Consider the following 20509-nt stretch of genomic DNA (forward strand, 5'->3'; position numbering starts at 1 on the left):
TTCTTGGTTTTGTGGCAAAATCAAATCAAATGCTCAATAATTAGTACTAGATTGATTTTTATTAGTTATAATTCCATTGTTTCTTCGTTTATACACGAGATGAATCTCTTTAAACCAATAGGTCGGGGGTTCGAACCATATGCCTCTTCATTTCTCGGGCTAGGCCACCTTGAGGGCGACAACAACGACCAATGCGATCACCCTGAAGTAGATGTCTTTCAAGTTCCTGTCCAAAGCACTCACCATCTCCTCTTCCTTGACGTAGCCTTTGCTGGAGGTTTTGCTGATCGAGACAACCGTATCCCTCAGCCTGTTGACGGCCCAAGCAAGCCAGACAAGACCTAAGCCCAATCCGGTGCTTAGAATCTTGGACGCGCAAAAGGGCAGCTGGTTGTAGGCTGCTCTGCAGAGAACGGATAAGACTACAGCAATGCCAGTCCCGGCAATACTGGCCGAGAACTGAGTGAGGAGTCGGGGCAGCTGGGGACCAGATTTCTTCAACGAGAGGATTGTGTTCCCACCCGGCTGCTTCCTGTCCATAATCACGGATAGAAGACTTTCGCAAGCGTGAAGGGAGCTGCTGCTGTAGGAATCCCTCGTTGTTTTCTTCTTTCGTGGTGTCTTTTCCTTCACCTTATCATGGCTGGAAAAAACACGAGCTTACGTGAGCAACGGACAATTTTGCATATCAATCGAACAATATACGTGCTTGTTGCTTCAGCACGAGATACTTAAAGATCATTAAGATGTTCTAGTCAGTCTAGCAACTTCGATGGTTAAAGAGCTCGATCAATAATGCAAACGCGGCCTTTACCTCTTGGGAGACATAACTTTCTCGGTCGCGAGTTTTGATGCATTAGTACTTGCACTTGCTTTTCTACGCCTGTTAAATCGAGAAGAAACACCAGTGAGATTCAATCTAACTACACATGACAATATCTCATCGAGATGACACATTGAAGACGAGCTAAGTAGCTGGTTTGAAGAATACCACTCGAAATAAGGGACCAGCATCGTCTGCCTACTTGATTTATTCATTTTCTTCAGTGAATGAATGTCGGAGATTATTGTAAGCATATCAGCCATTTCAGTGCTGGTGTAGCTTCTCTCTTCGGCCAAGTCCAACGACGGTTCCTTGAGAAAGAGCTCCCCTGTTGGATATATAAGAGGCAAATCTGCAATCAGTGACTGAGGTCCCGCTAGATCATAGAGCATCGACAAATTTAGCAACGGATCTTCTTCTTCAATTGATCCCGAGGCAAGTAGCTTCAAGATCTTCTCCTGCTTTGCACATCGTTCGACAATCCCAGAGCCAGAAGGCACGGAGTCAAGACTGGTGTCTGTCTTCAAAAAGTAATCAGTATAAATGTCAATACCATCAAACTCCAAATTATTGCATTCTTGACTATGCATAACAAGTCAGGTATACGAACCTTGAAACTCAACGACTGCATGCTTCCTACACGCCGAGCCAAATCCGAGTAAGTGATTGGATCCAATAATCCACTCGGGGATCTCCACTCCTCCTTGTGCAGCCCGCTTAGATTGAACGAAAGGGGATCAACAAGGTCCTGCCTCGACCCGTTATAGGGGAGGAAATGGTGATATTCCTGCAACAGACGGTACATATGAAATCAACAACACGAGAAGTCATAAGCAAGAGATCAACACTTCACAACAGATACGAAAGAACACATTTGTGCTCGTGCACAAAAGGCAGTCACGTGATACTGGGGACTTCGAGATGCCTAACCACGAAGGAGATATAGGCATATAGCTAGACAAAGAATCTACACATGCCTTCACAACAAGAAGTCATATGCAAGAGATCAACAATCCAAATCGGATACGAATGAACACATTTGTGCTAGTGCAGAAAAAGGCAATCACATGAAACTGATGACTTCAAGATGCCTAAACACGGACGAGACATAGCTAGACGAAGAATCTACACATCCCTTTGCAACTCGATGAACTCAAAAAGGCAGAGGCTCGATGCGAAAGGAACATATACATATGCAACTATGCAAGAAACACATCACAGTGCCAAATTATTGCTCAAAATATGCAACACACACACACACACACTTATACTGCTTCAAAACAATACTTCACTGCAAATGAGGCTTAAACATCATAACCATGGGAAAACAGTTCAATCAATTTCATATTGAAGAAGAAATCAAATTCTATCGACCAAAAAGAAATTTGAATACCATAGCACACTCAAAGCCTAATTCAACTCCTCAAACACACTAAAACAAATAAAATAGGGAGAAAATCAATCCTCACATCGGAAACCCTAATTGGAGCAAGTTCTTGATGGGAAGCAACCCCCAATCCGGGAGGGTGGCAGGCATGCGAAGCCATCAAACACAGCTCCGCCATCTCTCTCTCTGTCCCTCAAGAAAGCCCCAAATTGGATACCGAAGACATAATCTTATAATGGGGTGAGCTTATTTTGGCTTATCCTCCGCCGCACCTCAAATTTGGCCGAGGCCCTCGAGTTGTTGATAATGCGAAATTTGATTCTGTGATTTTAGGTATCCGAATCAAGATCCAAATGAGAGGCTGTGGTCTCCGGATTCCAGCCTGGATTTCCGAATTCGGACAAAGATTTGTACTACTACTAGCCTTCATTTGTTGGTTGGAATCTTTCGAATTTATGGATTCAAATTAGATTCCAGACTTTAAATTGTCAGTGTATATACTTCTATTTATTCTTATTAAATTTATCTTTTTTAAGGATTATTAATTTCAACTTTGAGATATGTTTCTTCATCACCAGATTTTATTTAGGTGGGATAAATAATTTGAGATAACACTGTTTCCATTTTTACGATATAAACTAATTAATTAGAGTAAGGTTATTTATACTCCTACGTCTAAATATTTCATTCATTCCTCACAGATATACATTGGTCGTGTGTGTTGTGAGTATAAAATAACGTCAAACTATCGATAATTAATTAACATTAATATTTTATATCTTTGTCATTCCAATTTTATTCACCTTTTTATTTTATTATCTATCGATTTCATTCAATTAAGTTAATGAGTATAATTTTTTTTTTAGTTCTCCTATCAAACTGAGGTGCATCACTTAAATAACAATGGATTAAAATTTCAATTGCTAGACTAGTCCGAAATCCGAATCTATATTATAGATTTACAATTCAATAACAATTTTCTATGTTATATTAATATTGATGTAGTTGGGGAGCACTATGGTGACAACATAATTAAAATGACAACCTAATATCATTATAGGTCGTCCGATCTCTTAATTAGATGGACGAGATTGATTTGTAGGATTAGAGTACGAATTGCTTGCCTATTAACATAATTAGCCCACGCGCTATGCGCGACGCATAATATTTTTATTCTATTAATTAGGCATTATAAATATACTAAATAAAATAAAAAATAGTAAATCATTACATAATTTAAAAATAAAAAATATAGTACTATATACGACGATATGTTAAATAATTATAGATAAAAAATTAAATAAATTACGACACTTTTAGGTCTATGTTTGTAAAAAAAAAGGATTATTATAGTCTCGACGGAAAAATTAGAACAAAACTAACAAAAAAATAAAACAAACTAACATTAAGAAAAAACATAAATATGAACTAACATCACTGAAACAATATAATCTCAAATAAATGTACTACTATAGATAAAGAGTGATACCCATAGAAAAATTCTTCCTTTTGCAGAGAATGAGGAATAAATTAGTATAAGTTAGCAAATGATACATATTTATAGATAGGATGGTGAAAGTATTCTAAAAATTTCTTGAAACCGTGCTTTGAATCCTTGTTCCCGGCATGGAAAAATAAAAATGAACGATTTTAGTTTTAGATAAATTTCTAAAAAAATAGTAATGGGCTAAGCAATGACACACATACCATCTGATCGTTGAACACATATTTCAAGGAGGTTACATTGATTTGTCCATGTTTAATGAATTCATAAACATGCAAGCACCGCACTCGAATTACTGATGAAGCATTATTAGGCTGTAGATCGTTAAGGAATGTGAATTTCCTTATGTGAACAAAATTTTATTTTTGCCAAAAGTTTGTGATAGAGAACGGAGACAATGAAGAAATGGAATGGAATCTAGCAAATGGTATATATTTATTAAAATAAAGTATTGAAAAGGAATCATAGATGTGGCGGTTACATATTACTTTTAATAAGGCATAATTAATAATTTTTTAATTAAAAAATGTTGTATACAAGATGAAACGGCAGTATATGATTTTAAAATTGTATTTACAATGAATCATTATTCTTAGCTCCAAAATTTTCATTAAAAGCTCTTAAATGTAATATTATCAATCAATATTCCATATGACATTTATTTACCTAAAATAGTCAACGTTCCATATGACATTTATTTACCTTCAATAAGCAAAATAACTGCCATTTAAATTATTTTATCTCTTTGACACATAAACGGCTAAACGCCTAAACCCACTAATGTTGTAGTCAATTCATATGGCCAAACTACACATAAATCACCCCAAAATGAGGACAAAATTATAGATACTTCACCCCAATAAGTTATTCAATAAATATTCAAATTGATCTTATAACTTATAGATACTTCAAAATGAGGACAAAATTTACAAATATTTCAAAAGAAGGCCAAAACTCGCCTTTTATATATGTATAGATATTGCTTATATGGGTATATTTGTCATTTGACCATAAATTAAACTGATACAGATTTGAAAATCACGATTAATTTGGACTCTGATTGAGAATTTCTCTCTCTCATCTTCTCACTCCCCCATTCTGCAATTAATCGGCGCTCTCAATCCAGAAACCCTAAGAAGAAATCGTTGCTTTCCATCAGCTGTCTTCGCCTCCATCCTAGCGTTGCAGCAGTCCACGGAAGAAGGAGCGCCGCTGATGAAATTTGTCCAACCTTGCTCTCTCATCGTTTATGATTGCATCTGATGGAGGGCGGCACTATCTGCTATTCATAGATGCTCCTACGATGCTCTTGATTCCTGCTTCGACGCGATAGGTTGGGTAATTGTGTATGCAATTTTTTGATTAGGTATTGCTGATGTTGGGTAATTGCTTAATGTCGATTGTTAGGTAATTGATGTGTATTCAATTTTCTGATTTGTTGATGATGGTAGGGTAATTGATTTGTATGCAATTTTATGAATCGTTATTTCTTTCTAATCGTTTGGTAATTGATGAGTATGCATTTCTTCAATTTGCTATTTCTCTGTATATGCAATTATTTGATATATTTATGCAATTTTTTGATTCAGCTTATGCGTTAATTGCTTGACGAGAGTGTAGTGAATTGCTTGATTAAACATTATGGATTGCTTTATCTATACCCAGGGGAAAAAAAAGTAGTAATGAATTGCTTCACTGCGATTGATTAAACTTATTTGTTAATTGCTTGACGAGAGGGTGTGGTGAATCGCTTGATTAAACATTATGGATTTCTTTAAATAGTAGTGAATTGCTTCACTGTGTTTGATTAATTGCTTGTCTATATAATACAAATTGTTTGTCTTGAATCTAATTCCAAAAACTAATATGAATTGTTTGAGTAGTGAGTGATAATTGCTTATGTTTTCCAATTTGTGTGCTTGCTCGCAGATGTCAATGTTTCTTATTCATTTGAAAGTCATATGTAGCCGCGAAGATGTTGTTTGTTTTGCTATTGGCTTTGCATTTGCTCATGTTTCGTTATAGCAATTTGTTAACATATGATTTGTTGGTTGATGTACTATTATTCTTAGAGGTTTGGAATATTGAAAATTGAGTATAGATCAGTTTAGTATGCTTTGTTTTTTTATTGTTTCGCAGTGCGTTTTTGACTGCTTAATAAATGAAAAATTGTTTGATGGGTTATGGTGAATCGCTTGATTAAACATTATGGATTGCTTTATCTACACGTAAGCAAAACATAGTAGTGAATTGCTTCATTGCTTTTAGGAATGGTTAAATTATAAGTTGGATAAATACTTGTGTGTGACCATAAATCTGCTTGCCACTACAATTGCTTGTGGTTTAATATATATCTGCTTACTACATATCTGCTTGATGCTTTTAATACTCGATAACAAGCCAACAATGTAATAGTTTTGATCGTTGACCACAGGACTAGATGATTAGAATAGTTAAAAAAATTATCTCAAATTGCTTGACACAAATTTGAAAAATGCTTGTGTGTTACCATATACTTGCTTGCTACTTTAATTGCTTATGTTGTACTGTATATCCGCTTACTACATATTTGCTTGCTGCTTGGCATACTCAAGACTAAGCTTTTAGTCTAATAGTTTTTGTAGTTGAACATAAGACTCGCTAATTAAAATGGTTAGAAATTTCAGATTGCTTGCCACTAGTATGAAAAATGCTTATGTGATTCCATATATATGCTTGCTGGTTCAATTGCTTATATTTTATCATATATCCGCTTAATACATATATACATATATGCTTGTTGCTTGTCAAACTTGAGAACGAGCCAACAGACTAATAGTTTCGGTCATTCAACACAGGATACGCTTATTACAATGGTTAGAAAAAGGAAGGTAAATAAAGATCCTACAAACTAATGACGCTTGATTGAGCCTTAGTAATTGCTTTGTTCTATTATATTGTTTGCTTGTTCAGAGTGTTAGCATTGCTCATCAAGTATGTTCGAACTGCTTGTTCAGTTTGTTAGAATTGCTTGTTCAAGCTTATTAATTGCTCCTTTAATGTTTCGCTTTAATAAAACATTGAAAATGTGTGAAAAGACATGTCTATAATTAGCTTACTAATGGTTGGGAATGTGCTTGTTAATACATGATAAGTGTACTGGTTTTCATTGTGCAACACATGACACAATTAAACAATGGTTAGAAAAAGGAAGGTAACCGTAGAGCCCGCAGAAAAAGGAGAACTCTCGAAGGAAATCTACAGAAGCTCAAAATAAGTTTCTGGATGACGTAAGAGTACAACAACACGCCACTTTGGAGAGGCGCAAAAGAAAAGGACCCGTTGATGTTAGAAAGGATGGTTGCAGAGTACCCCGGACCTTGAATAGTGAAAGATATTGTTATAGGAGAATGAACACCATTGTCTTTTGTTCAAAATATTTTTAGTAAACTAACTCTTGATGGTCACTGACCGTTCGGTTTCTTTGGGTGTATACATTGATGGTTTTTGGATTTCTATTTTGTTTGGTGTAGACATTGAATGTTAAACAATCATAAGGCATGATTTACAATCGTAAGCAAATTCTGAGATATTGGCAAGCAAAACAAACTCTTGTAGCTCTAATATGTTTAAATCCTTGGTACTACCAAGCACTAAATTATAAATTGACATGCAATATGTGATGCAATTAAATTATAAAGAAGAATATGGAATTAATGACAAGATATGTTATTTCAGATTACAATGCATCCAATCCAACACATGCAACCAAGCAATTACACATTCTGAGGCAAGCACTAATTGATTTTTTATGATAGTATGTTAAAAAACTTGTTACAGACAAGCAATGCCGAGGAGTTGCTCTCAATTCTTTCGGTGTCTGAACTTCAATTACATATAGTCTACCAATGAAATAAAAATCTTCTTCCACTCTTTTCCTTTTTTCAGTATCAGGCAAGGCCGAGAGTTGCTCTCCAACTCTTTTCCAAAATCTAGCATTACAGCTGAAAACCGACATGCAATTTAATACCCATAAGTAAGTAATGTCACATATTTAAACAAGCAATCTGGCATACAAAATCTTTATGGAGAAATAAAAACAGTCGATAATAAATTACAATCAGTCTTTATATTTGAACTTCATGAAATTTAATTAAAAATACATAAATTTCATTTGCAAGCTCATGAAATCAGAGAATTTCTTCAATTGGTCATTAAATCATCTGGGAATCCCAAACACTGACATGCAATTTAGTAAACATGAGCAAGCAATATAACATATTCAGTCAAGCAATCTGACAGACGAAATCTGTATGGCGTAATACAAACACTCAATCACTAAATTGCAATAAGTTATGAAATATAAACCTCACGATTTCAATTCCCATCACATAAATTTCATTTACAAGAGAAGATACAAATCCGTGAGTTCAATTACATATGAAATTCGTGAAATTCAATCACATATCAAAATCCATGAACTATAATAAGCAATTTAACAATCACACGATTATAAGTAAATATTTACTGTTGCGAAATCAGTGAATTGGACGTCAGCAGGAACATCATTCTCCATGGATTCTCTGAAGATGGAAGATTTAATGAAGAATTGCAGAGATAGAACATCTACGAAAATAACAAATATTGAATATCTGCGGAATTGCAAATAGAGGTTGAAAGTAGCAGAGCGTGATTTGGAAGAATTACACAGATTGAAATTAGTAGAATGAAAGTAGCACAAGCGATTGAGAGAATTATAGAGATTGAAGGATTAAATGTTGAAATTGAAGAAAGAGAGGGGGAAATACCGTGATCTACGTTTGTAGAGAATCTGCTAGAACTTTGATTTACAATTATAGCCTTTTGCATTTTTTTAATTATTTTTTTAAAAAATTGAGACTGCCAAATGACATGTTAAAATTGCATCTCACCTAAAATCTAACGGCTCAGATTGGTGGCACAATGTCACCCAAAATAGCGTTGTCAATTTAACATCCCCCTATTGAGGTATCAATGTACATCAATATTATACATGCGTAATTAGTGACGGAACCAGAAAATTAAGTAAGTCGGGGCTATCTTTTTTATAAAAAAAACTCCATAATAAAATATTTTATTTTACATGTAATGTCTGTTCTTACGACGCACTAGATGATAACTGTTTTCGACGAGTCGACATGTTTTGTAATGTCTGATTCCGTCTTGCCGGGTCACTATTTTATGTTTTCCGCAATAGATTCGACACTTGCAACATTAATTCTTTCTTGATTTATAATATGATCCGGAATTGAAATACTACTATCATATCATCTGGAGCATTTTTAGTTGTCGAAAAAATATCGATGCATCACTATAATTAATAACAACAAGATTAATTAGTGTTAGATAGTAGTATATATTACTCCAATTCAGATGCTAATAAAGTCACTAACTACAACAAGATTAATTAGTGTTAAATAGTACTCCTAGTACATATTATTCATATGCTAATAAATTCACTAACTACTACCGTACTACTTGCACAATACATGAGTTCTAATTTAATTAAAAAACTATCAAGTAGTTCAAATCTAAAGACCAATTAAATTAATGAGTGAATTACATAGGACTTATACTTATCACGAAGCACGTTTGCGGTCCCTATACTTACAAAATATCATTTGCGGTCTCTATACTTGTATTTATGCACGTTTTAAGGTTCTTTTCTTTTTTTTGACATTTTTTAGGACAAAAATACCCCCAAATAAATAAAAGGCAAATTTATATATTACTATTTTCTCTCCTTTTTCTTTCTTCTTCATATTTTCTCTTTCTTCTTTTTGTAAATGACTTGTATAATTACAACAAAAATTGAGATGAGACATATTTGAAGAAGGAAATTAGACAAATCAAATGTTCAGCTAAGAAGTTTATTTTACATTATTTTGTTAGAATTGCGAAGAGAAATTTCTGATGTGAGAACCCACATAAGTCACGGGCGCTGCCCACTTGCTAAATACACACAACCAAAATTACCATAATTTCATACATTCCATTTATTGCTTATTATTCCTCACTTTACGATTGATTAGATTCAAATATTCACTTGTTGAAATTCGTCGTTCAAATTTTTAATCTTTTATTTACGGGATCATTAATTATAATACTCCACATTTGAAGCATAATCACGAATACTCTAGTGTGATGAAGGAAAATGACATGAAAATATAAAATTTATCATCATATGATTAAATTTCTCAAAAAAATTAACAGAATACAAGGAAATAAGATTAACAAACCCATAATTTTAGTTCTAATTTTATTATAGACAAAGGAAAAAGAAAGAAGGAGGATGAAAGAGAGAAAATAATGTACAAATTTTTTCTTTGGGGGTATTTTTATTCAAAAAAGATCAAAAAGTGAAAAGAACCTTAAAACGTGCATAAGTACAAGTATAAGGGCCGCAAATGATATTTTATAAGTATAGGGACCGCAAACGTTCATCGTGATAAATATAGGTCCTAAATATGTAATTCACTCTAAATTAATAAGCATTGAGGCAAACAAAGTATATCAAAAATCACCTACTGCACTACACTCTTGCTGCAATTAAGATAGTAGTAAATTATTTTTACAATTCTTTCAAATAGTGAAATACTGAATTACATAGTCCAGATACATACATAGTGATACGTAAAGTTCTTACCTGAATCAGCGAATAGCTGCAAAATCTCCAGCATGCGACAGCCATTTGTTTTCGTATCGCGTAAAAACTTCTTACTTATGAGGATTTGGGCATTCTATGTCAAAGACTTAGGGCAGCATTAGTTTATTATATAGCCCAAAAGGCAAAAGGGCAAAAATAAAAACAACCCAACGACAAATTATTTAGCCCAAAACTAATAAGTCTAAAATTGTCTTCTTCTTTCCTGATCCTAATTCAATATTCAGAAGAACGGCGCAACGGCTGGAGTGCAGGGCTGCTCTAAGGCGAAGACCGGTCACAGGGCGGCTGTATAGGAGGGGGTCGAGGTCTGGTGCCGGCCAAGTCCCCGCTGGCGTGGGGGCTTGACCCTATATAGTTCCGCCACTGTGCGTAATATCGTTAATAATATACACAATATCAATTTCATTCAAACAATATCAGTCTACATAGTTTAGGAGTGCCAATTATCATTGAAAATAACATGCCACTATATATTTGAAAACATAGAAATATTTTCTACAAGAATATTGAATTTACAATATCACATCAATCTTTATTGTTTGACATTGCAATTATTATAAGGTAATAAAACAAGTGCTCGTGAAACCCGCACCAAATTTCGTGTTAATCTCAACATCCAATACCTGCCCCGTCAGCTCTTTGGATGTACCCGATACCCGAGTCGTGTAACCTCACTCACAAACCAAGGATTCATTCGATCATAAACTCAATGACCTGGATTTCATCACGTCTTAGCTCAACATATTAAAACACTTTATAAAAAGAGATGAACAAAACCAACATGGTAGAAATGAACCAATGAGACGTCGCCAAGTAAGACAGAGACTAATCAAAAAAGGCAATTTATAGCTTCCACTCCATTTCTATTTATAGTGGCGGTCTCTTTGACCACTTTCTCTCTCTATAAAACCATCTCCTCTTTCTCTCTCTACAACTAGAATAGCTCCGGCCTTCGTCGTCGGCTCCATTCGGGAATCGAGGAATTTCTCGCGTCAATCTCAATTCAATCACAAGAACAAACCCGAGAATTCCTCGCAATCGCCCCCGGTAAACCCTAAAATTTCATTATCTGCACTCCACTTCCAGTTTCAATTCCCCCCAATTAACCTAGATCTGCCCCCAATCCCCCCTCCGGATCGTAATTATCTTAATCCGGCCGAGAAAATCCCGATTGAGTTACATTTCTAGGTAAAATATCAATTAATTGGTGAAGAATCCCGATCGCGGATGGGCAGGTTTGACAAGGAAACAGCGGAGCCCTCGGAGACGACGTCGACGTCGATGACGGCGACGGTTAATGGCTCGCACGATTTTAAGATCACGGGTTATTCGCTGTCGAAGGGGATTGGGATTGGGAAGTACATAGCGTCGGATACGTTTGTGGTTGGAGGGTATTCGTGGGCGGTTTATTTTTATCCGGATGGGAAGAGCGCGGAGGATAATGCTACTTACGTTTCGCTTTTCATCGCGTTAGCTAGTGAGGGAACCGATGTGAGGGCACTCTTTGAGCTGACTCTGTTGGATCAAAGTGGAAGGGAGAGGCACAAGGTTCATAGCCATTTCGGTAGGGCGTTGGAGACGGGACCGTATACTCTAAAATACCGAGGCAGCATGTGGTGGGTTTGCTGTCAATTTCTTTTATAGATTGTGAGATGTAACTGAATGCGAACTGTGGTTTATTGCATGTTATTAGTGAAGTTTATACAGGAAAAATGAGATGGGATAGTTGGACAAGTATTACTTTCTGCTTTTGTATGTGGTGTATCTTATGTGTTTATGTTTTCCTTGAGTATTTGGTGGTGTAACTGTCTTAGCAATATGTTTTGTCTCTTTGTGTGATGCTAGTAGTTCACGGCACTATTTGTTGACAATTCATGAAGAGTTCAAACTTTGTTGATTGTGGTATATGACATATATTCAAGTGAATGCAAGGTGACCAAGTAATGGGTTGTTAAAAAGTAGAGGATGGTAAATTTTAAGTTCGAATTTGGCTGCAGGGGTTACAAACGATTTTACAAGAGAGCTGCTCTGGAATCATCTGATTACCTGAAGGATGATTGCCTTCATGTGCATTGCTGTGTTGGTGTTGTTACCTCGCACACAGAGGGACCTAAGATCTACTCCATTCCTGTTTCCCCATCAAATATTGGCCTGCATTTTGGGCAGCTGCTAGAAAGTGGAAAAGGGACTGATGTTAATTTTGAAGTTGATGGAGAAACCTTTTCTGCTCATAAATTGGTTCTTGCAGCACGATCACCTGTTTTCAGAGCTCAATTATATGGTCCAATGAAGGATAAAAATACGGAGTGTATAAAGATTGAAGACGTGGAGGCACCTGTGTTTAAGGTATACTGCAAATGACTTTCATATTATATGGTAATATTGGATATTCTTTTGTGCTTGCGTTACAAATCTTAATCTGAATTTTATGTCGTCCAAATTTTTTGTCACTTTGCAAATCTAGAAATCATTGCATAGGCAGAGCTTCCTCTTCTACTATTTAATTGGCCAAGCTTATAAGCTATTCTAAAATGCTTTAGAGTTAAGCAGCTCTCTTCCGATAAACAGTGTAAAGTTGCACACATTTCCTTGCACCTTGTCCTTATATAGTTATATGGTTTATATGGCTCATCCTTTTCACTCAACCATGATTTACTCAGTGATCACTTTCTGGTGCCACTAGTTGTGTGATGGAAATGACATAAAATTTTGACTTGGACATGCACATTAAAGTTGATATGCCAGCCTAGTGTGCTTGCTCTGCTTGATATGTATCTCACTTTCTGTACAAGTAAAAATGAAGTTGATACATTCATATATGAACCAGCATTTTCTAGTGAATGGAATTTGGTGATTTTTTTCCTTGAGTGATGCATCTAGCAGAACCATGTGAGAGATGCCTCTTGGAGAATTTACATGTTATTTGCAACTTTTTATTGCTGCTATGTGTTATTAACAATCTGTATTTTTATTTTCCCTACCTTGAAGGCCCTGCTTCATTGGATGTACTGGGATGCACTTCCTGATTTTGAAGAGCTTACTGGACTGAACTCAAAAGGGGCCTCGAGCTTGATGTCTCAGCATATGCTTGCTGCTGCTGATCGGTATGGTCTAGAGAGGTTGAGGTTGCTCTGTGAGGCCAACCTTTGTGAGGATGTTGCCATCAATACTGTTGCAACTACATTAGCACTCGCTGAACAACACCATTGTTTCCAGCTTAAATCTGTCTGTCTCAAGTTTGTTGCGCTTCCTGAAAATCTTAGAGGTAAATCTTGAGATTGCAATGTATTTTAGTTATGAAACATAACATGAACTGCACAGATTTGGATGCACCTTGAGGTTCTTATAGTTTTGTGGTTGCCCGAGTCCCTAAGATTGCTGTGAACTGAGTACCAAGAATTTTTTGGTGTATTTGCCTTCTTGAACATTGTAGAATGATTCGTCTTCTTAAATTGATCAAATCGATTTTTGATATTTCATTGTAGTAGTTAGTATATTAGAGCAAGATAATCTTAAAATCCTAATGCTGCAAATGGCCTTTGATAAGTTTGATCGCCTTTTGCAGCTGTCATGCAGACAGATGGTTTTGACTACCTTAAAGAAAGCTGCCCACACGTGCTCACCGAATTATTGGAGCATGTTGCCAGGATCAACGAACACTCCATTACTTTTGGCAAGGTAGGGATCGATGGTATTCTAGATGGAGGTGATGTCAATGGCAGACGCGTCAAGCAAAGAATGTAAGAAGGTCGCGATTGCCTAATGATTCCCAATAGGTGAGTAAGAAAATACATTAGATCCTTATTTAGGGTTTACTAGAAATATGTTGTCGGCCCGCTGGTCGTGTTCGATACAGGTGTAAATGAACTCAACGGCCTCTGCCATTAAAATTTGTAATATGTGTATGGTTCCCCTTGCTAAACTAAGAAAATTCTTATCTGTAATTCATATTTTCCCCACCTTTTGTACTCCTTTCTTATTTTTTTTGAGAGAAGTATTTTGTTGTTGTATATTTTATGACGTCATCCAGTCCCAATTTATACCATTAAAGTAGTATAGTACCATCTAAAATTTTAAATTACGTAAGTGAAAGTGGAGTGAGCAAAATGACATTTTTATTGTAATAATAATAATAGAAAAAATAACAAAAGGAAATGTAAAAAGTTCAAAATTGGACCAATGGGAAAAAAAGAGGGCATTAAAATTAACTCCAAAATGATTTTAATAAATAACAGTCCAATGTGTCTGTAGCGATACTAAAAGTAGTTACGCCAAAAAGTCGAGATCTCTAGGCTGCTCCCATCCAAGGGCTGAAATCGTGGCTGCCCGGATGGGGGTAGTTGTGTCGTAGAGCCCTGACCCTGCATCCATCTCGACCGGTAAATAGCAGAGATCCCATAGTCCACCCAGGCATCCGCCCCTATGACCATGTTTATCAACAACCACTTAACCCAACCAAACCCATTCACTTTTTTAATATTTAACTAATTTCTATTTCCTCCATATCATCATCCACATCATTAATATTCATTCAATCCAATCACACATTTTTTTATGGTTTATCAATGACTACCCAACCACAACAATATATAATCATTTTTATATTATTTTATAATACTAATATTAACATATAAAATATTTATTATTGTACAATAAAATTTATATAAAAATACAATAAATAACAAATTATAAATTATAAAAATAAACAAATAAAAAATATAAACTACAATAATTAAAATACGAAATTTAAAATACGTAATTATTGCAAAACTAGCAAAGAAAGCTAAAAAAAAATACTCTATGAAATTTAGGGCTGACAATTTTTGACACGACACGAACCGGCACGAAATTAATGGGTTTGGGTCAGAGCTTATCGTGTTCGTGTCCTTATCGGGTCGACCCATTAAGGACACGAAAATTTCGTGTCGTGTTCGTGTCGGGTTCGTGTTATCCGTTAACAATGCGTGTTCGTGTCGTGTTCGTGTTATCCGTTAACACATAATATTTTAATATTATTATTCTTATTAACACATAATATTTTAATATTATTATTCTTATTATTTTCATTTTTCAATACTTATTTTCGTGTCATTAATGGGTTCGTGTCGTGTTGACCCGAAACGGTTCGTGTCGTGTTCGTGTCGTGTTCGTGTCGAGGATAGCGGGTCGTGTTCGTGTTCGTGTTCGAGGTTTTCTTAACGGGTCGTGTTCGTGTTTGTTGTTATCGTGTTCGTGTCGTTATCGTGTCGATACGATAACGACCCGACACGCACAATTTGCCACCCCTAATGAAATTGTATCAAAGAAGGATTATGGAAGGAGAAAAGATAATATTCTTTTATTCAAAACTATAGAAAATGTGATTATTTGTAGAGGATGAAAAATTATAAAATTTGGTATAATTTTTTTAAATTTTTAGACATAATATATAAAAGATATTTCAATTTTAAATAAAATTTTTATCAACAAATGAGATTGTGCCATTTGACACAATCTCATTGGCCGATGTAATAAATGGGGAGGAAGACCAGACGGTCTGTGGTTGCCCTCAAAGGGACCGTGGTCGAAGAGGGAGAGAGACCGTGGGTTTCAATTTTTCTTTTAATTTCTAAATGATGCGGAGGTCGCCACTTCCAACCGATAAACATAGTCCATGAGGACTGAAATCGCGGCCACCGTAGAGCTTGGACTCAGCTTACATCTCGACCGCCCTCATCCGGGCTAGGTTAGGATTGGCCTTATTTTTCATGTTAATTACTTTAATTAATCATCAATTTTTAGTATCTATTGTAAAGTATTCCTATTGCTATGTTTAAAACACCTAACTAAATTTCATCAATGCTATTCCAACGTTTTAATTCATTCAAAAAAGCTAACATAAAATGAACCAATGAGACATTGGCAAGTAGGATTGAGATTAAACAGAAAAGCTGCCACTCCATTTCTATAAATAGCGGTGGTCGTTTATATCTTTTTCCTTTTTTACCACACTCTCTCTCTATAAAACCATCTTCTCTTTCTCTCTCTAGAACTAGAATAGCTCCGACTTTCGTCGTCGGCTCCATTCGGGAATCGAGGAATTTCTCGCGTCAATCTCAATTCAATTACAAGAAGAAGCCCGAGAATTCCTCGCAATCGCCCCTGGTAAACCCTAAAATTTGATTATCTGCAGTCCACTTCCAGTTTAAATTCGCCCCGATTAACCTAGATCTGTCCCCAATTCCCCCTCCGGATCGTATATATTTTCACCGTCGAAGAAAATCTGGCCGAGAAAAGCCCGATTGAGTTGCATTTCCTGGTAAATATCGATTAATTGGTGTAGAAGTCCAATCACGATTGTGAGAGGTGGGAATAATGGGCAGGTTTGACAAGGAAACAGCGGAGCCCTCATCCTCGCCGGCGGAGACAACGTCGACGTCGAAGACGGTGACGGTTAATGGCACACACGATTTTAAGATCACGGGGTATTCGCTGTCTAAGGGAATTGGGATTGGGAAGTATGTAGCGTCGGATACGTTTATGGTTGGTGGGTATTCGTGGGCAGTTTATTTTTATCCCGATGGAAAGAGCGCGGAGGATAATGCTACTTACGTCTCGCTTTTCATCGCGTTAGCTAGTGAGGGCACCGACGTTAGGGCGCTGTTTGAGCTGACTCTCTTGGATCAAAGTGGAAGGGAGAGGCACAAAGTTCATAGCCATTTCGGTAGGGCGTTGGAGACGGGACCATATACTCTAAAATACCGAGGCAGCATGTGGTGGGTTTTCAATTTTATATTAGTGAGTTCTTGCTGTTAAGTTTTTTTTTTATAGATTGTGAGATGTAGTTGAATGCGAATTGCGATTGTATGCTAGGTATCTCCAGTAAGATTAATGTCTGCTTTTGGGTGTGGTGAATCTTATGTGTGTATTCAGTGGTAGCTGTCTTAACAATTGTTTTTTTTGCGTTGCCTTCGTCAATTTTGTCTTTATATATAATGCTAGTAGTTCATGGCACATTGGCTCTATTTGTTGACAATTCATGAAGAGTTCAGACTTTGTTGATTGTGGTATATGACATATATTCAAGTGAATGCAAGGTGACCAAGTAATGGGTTGTTAAAAAGTAGAGGATGGTAAATTTTAAGTTCGAATTTGGCTGCAGGGGTTACAAACGATTTTACAAGAGAGCTGCTCTGGAATCATCTGATTACCTGAAGGATGATTGCCTTCATGTGCATTGCTGTGTTGGTGTTGTTACCTCGCACACAGAGGGACCTAAGATCTACTCCATTCCTGTTTCCCCATCAAATATTGGCCTGCATTTTGGGCAGCTGCTAGAAAGTGGAAAAGGGACTGATGTTAATTTTGAAGTTGATGGAGAAACCTTTTCTGCTCATAAATTGGTTCTTGCAGCACGATCACCTGTTTTCAGAGCTCAATTATATGGTCCAATGAAGGATAAAAATACGGAGTGTATAAATATTGAAGACGTGGAGGCACCTGTGTTTAAGGTATACTGCAAATATTTTCACATTATGATAATTAATAATCTTTTGTACTGTTGTCCAAATATATTGTTTCTATGTTAATATTTGCTGCTTTGCAGATTAAGAAATCATTTGTTGATTAGGGGGAGCTTCTTCTTCTTTTTAAATGTTTAAACTGATAACCACCTCTCAGTTTAGAAAGTGCTTGGACGAGCTTATAAGCTCTTCAGAATAGCTTATTAAATGCATTAGAGTTCAAGCACTTCTTTTTATATAAACAGTGTAAAATTAAACATGTTTCTGACCAACATTTATCTTGTAAAGTACTATGTTCTTATATGGTTTATTGGGCTCGTCATTTCCACTCAAGATAAATGTACAGATAAAAATGTAATAGCCCACGCTCTGTGCCACTGTTAAAATAAAAATGAAGTTGATAAATTTATTTACGAACCAGAATTCGGTGGTGAATGGAATTTGGTGAATTTTTCCTCGAGTGATGCATCTAAAATGTGCCACTCATTCCTCTTATGTTTTAATACCTGTTTGTGAATGAACAACTTTTCACCTTTTCTTTCTTAGTTATGTTTACCATTTAGTTTATTATATATATGCCAATTTTTGGTTACATGTCATTTGCAAGTTTTTTTTATTGTTGTGTGCTTCATTTTCCCTACCTTGAAGGCCCTGCTTCATTGGATGTACTGGGACGCACTTCCTGACTTTGAAGAGCTTACTGGACTGAACTCAAAAGGGGCCTCCACATTGATGTCTCAGCATATGCTTGCTGCTGCTGATCGGTATGGTTTAAATAGATTGAGGTTGCTCTGTGAGGCTAACCTTTGTGAGGATGTTGCCATCAATACTGTTGCAACAACATTAGCACTTGCAGAACAACACCACTCTTTCCAGCTGAAATCTGTCTGTCTCAAATTTGTCGCTCTTCCGGAAAATCTTAGAGGTAAATCTTGAAATTGCAATGTAATTTAGTTTTGGAACATAACATGAAACTGCACTGATTTAGATGTATCAGGGATCTAGTTACGTTGACGCAAATAATTATCTTTGGGTTGATAGCGCCGGCTCTGAAATCTATTAGCTATAAAGTCGTGCATTTGATATTTCTACATAGGCATGTTGATCAATAGAAAATACTACTACTATGTATTTTGACTGACCTTGAAGTTCTCATAATTATGTTGTTACCTGTCCCTTAGATTGCTGAGTACTGAGTATCCAAGAGTTTTGTGGGTACATCGGTTTTCTAGACAGTGTTGATCCGCACCATTGCAGAATGATTGTGTCAGCTTTGCTTTCTGAATGAATTTCACGTGGTTGAGTTGCCTTGTGGTCCTAAAATTCATTAAGTCTATTGTTGAGATTTTATGAGTCTTTCTTTGTATATTATGATAACTGTTGTATAACATGTCCTTTGTTTCGTAAAGTCTTAACTGGTGTGGAACGGTTTCTGATAAGCGTGATCTGTTTTTGCAGCTGTCATGCAAACAGATGGTTTTGAGTACCTTAAAGAAAGCTGTCCACAGGTACTCACCGAGTTATTGGAGCATGTTGCCAGGGTCAACGAACACTCTATTACTGTTGGCAAGCTAGGGATCGAAGGTATTCTAGATGGAGGTGATGTCAATGGCAGACGCGTCAAACAAAGGATGTAAGAAGTCGCGATTGTCTAGTGTAAGAAAAATACATTAGATCCTTTTTTAGGGTTTACTAGAAATATATTTGTCCGGCTGTTGGTCGTGTTCGTTACAGGTGTAAATGATCTGCTTCCATTCATTGTTATCTGAGATCATGGATCAGTCTAGAGCATGAACTCGACGCCCTCTGCCATAAACTTGTGATGTGTATGGTTCCCCTTAGTAAACTAAGAACATACCTATCTGTAATTGATATTTTCCCCAACTCTTTTTGATGCCTACTGTTTCTGATAGTAATTTGTTGTATTTCTTAATTTTTTGAGAGAAGTGATTTGTTATATTGTTGAGTGCCTTGATTCAGCTATTTATGTGAATCCTTAAAGAATTGGGTTAAAGTGTGTGTGTGTGTGTGTATGCATATATGGTTTTGTTCTTTGATGGTATCCGAGCCTTAGCTAGTACGACGTTGTATCAAATACGAACCAAGTAGAAAACTACGTACGTTAAAACTTAAACATGTATACGGTTAATATGAGACTATTCGAGTAACTCGACACTTGTATAATATGCCTAAAAATATACTCCATCTTTGAACACGTTAATTGAGTTGGTGTTTTTCGAACCCTAAAAATGCCATATCACTTGACATCTCTCTTTTTTCTGAAGTAAAAAAAGAAGTTTTCATTTGGAAATATTATTGTAGAGTCTCCCAAAGTAGAATAATAAATTGTGTTGGAAATATACAATATTTGGAACTTATTTAATGATGGAGTATTTATATTTGGATCATCTTTACACAAATTTTTTTATCAAAAGTACGAATTTATATTGTTTAGGAGATGTTTGGTTTGATTGATAACTAATAAGAATGAATTCTAACATGATACTCATAATTCAAACACGTGATATTGATTGTCACCAATGATACTCATAATTCAAACACGTGATATTGATTGTCACCAAACATTTCATATGGACTCTTCTTATTC

The 20509-nt window shown here is 35.9% G+C and overlaps 3 protein-coding genes and 1 long non-coding RNA gene across 6 annotated transcripts; 3 read left to right on the forward strand and 1 right to left on the reverse strand.

Annotated features, from left to right (window-relative positions):
• Positions 1–30: 30 nt before the first annotated feature.
• Positions 31–2610, reverse strand: LOC125220088. The gene is made up of 5 exons (XM_048122224.1): positions 2293–2610; positions 1434–1610; positions 992–1344; positions 815–883; positions 31–643 (listed from the first exon to the last, which is right to left on the reverse strand). Exons 1-5 carry the CDS (start codon positions 2386–2388, stop codon positions 160–162), a joined length of 1179 nt encoding a protein of 392 aa, XP_047978181.1. The 5' UTR covers positions 2389–2610; the 3' UTR covers positions 31–159.
• Positions 2611–4799: 2189 nt separating this feature from the next.
• LOC125217609 lies at positions 4800–7211 on the forward strand. Of its 2 annotated transcripts, XR_007175764.1 has the most exons (3): positions 4800–5047; positions 6552–6584; positions 6898–7211. It is a non-coding gene; the product is annotated as an uncharacterized LOC125217609 (long non-coding RNA). The 2 variants fall into 2 exon arrangements; XR_007175765.1 differs by lacking the exon at positions 6552–6584.
• A 4073-nt stretch (positions 7212–11284) lies between these two features.
• On the forward strand, positions 11285–14358 carry LOC125222692 (BTB/POZ and MATH domain-containing protein 2-like). Of its 2 annotated transcripts, none has more exons than XM_048125446.1 (4): positions 11285–12015; positions 12397–12745; positions 13388–13664; positions 13965–14358. In XM_048125446.1, the coding sequence occupies exons 1-4, from the start codon at positions 11627–11629 to the stop codon at positions 14141–14143; spliced, it is 1194 nt and encodes a 397-aa protein (XP_047981403.1). In that variant the 5' UTR covers positions 11285–11626; the 3' UTR covers positions 14144–14358. The 2 variants fall into 2 exon arrangements, with proteins under 2 accessions (XP_047981403.1, XP_047981404.1); XM_048125447.1 differs by having other exon boundaries at positions 13947–14050.
• A 2030-nt stretch (positions 14359–16388) lies between these two features.
• LOC125220040 (BTB/POZ and MATH domain-containing protein 2-like) lies at positions 16389–19858 on the forward strand. The gene is made up of 4 exons (XM_048122153.1): positions 16389–17154; positions 17541–17889; positions 18550–18826; positions 19360–19858. The coding sequence occupies exons 1-4, from the start codon at positions 16754–16756 to the stop codon at positions 19536–19538; spliced, it is 1206 nt and encodes a 401-aa protein (XP_047978110.1). The 5' UTR covers positions 16389–16753; the 3' UTR covers positions 19539–19858.
• Positions 19859–20509: the final 651 nt, after the last annotated feature.

Source organism: Salvia hispanica, chromosome 4, assembly GCF_023119035.1.
Source record: "Salvia hispanica cultivar TCC Black 2014 chromosome 4, UniMelb_Shisp_WGS_1.0, whole genome shotgun sequence".
Lineage (NCBI taxonomy): Eukaryota > Viridiplantae > Streptophyta > Magnoliopsida > Lamiales > Lamiaceae > Salvia > Salvia hispanica.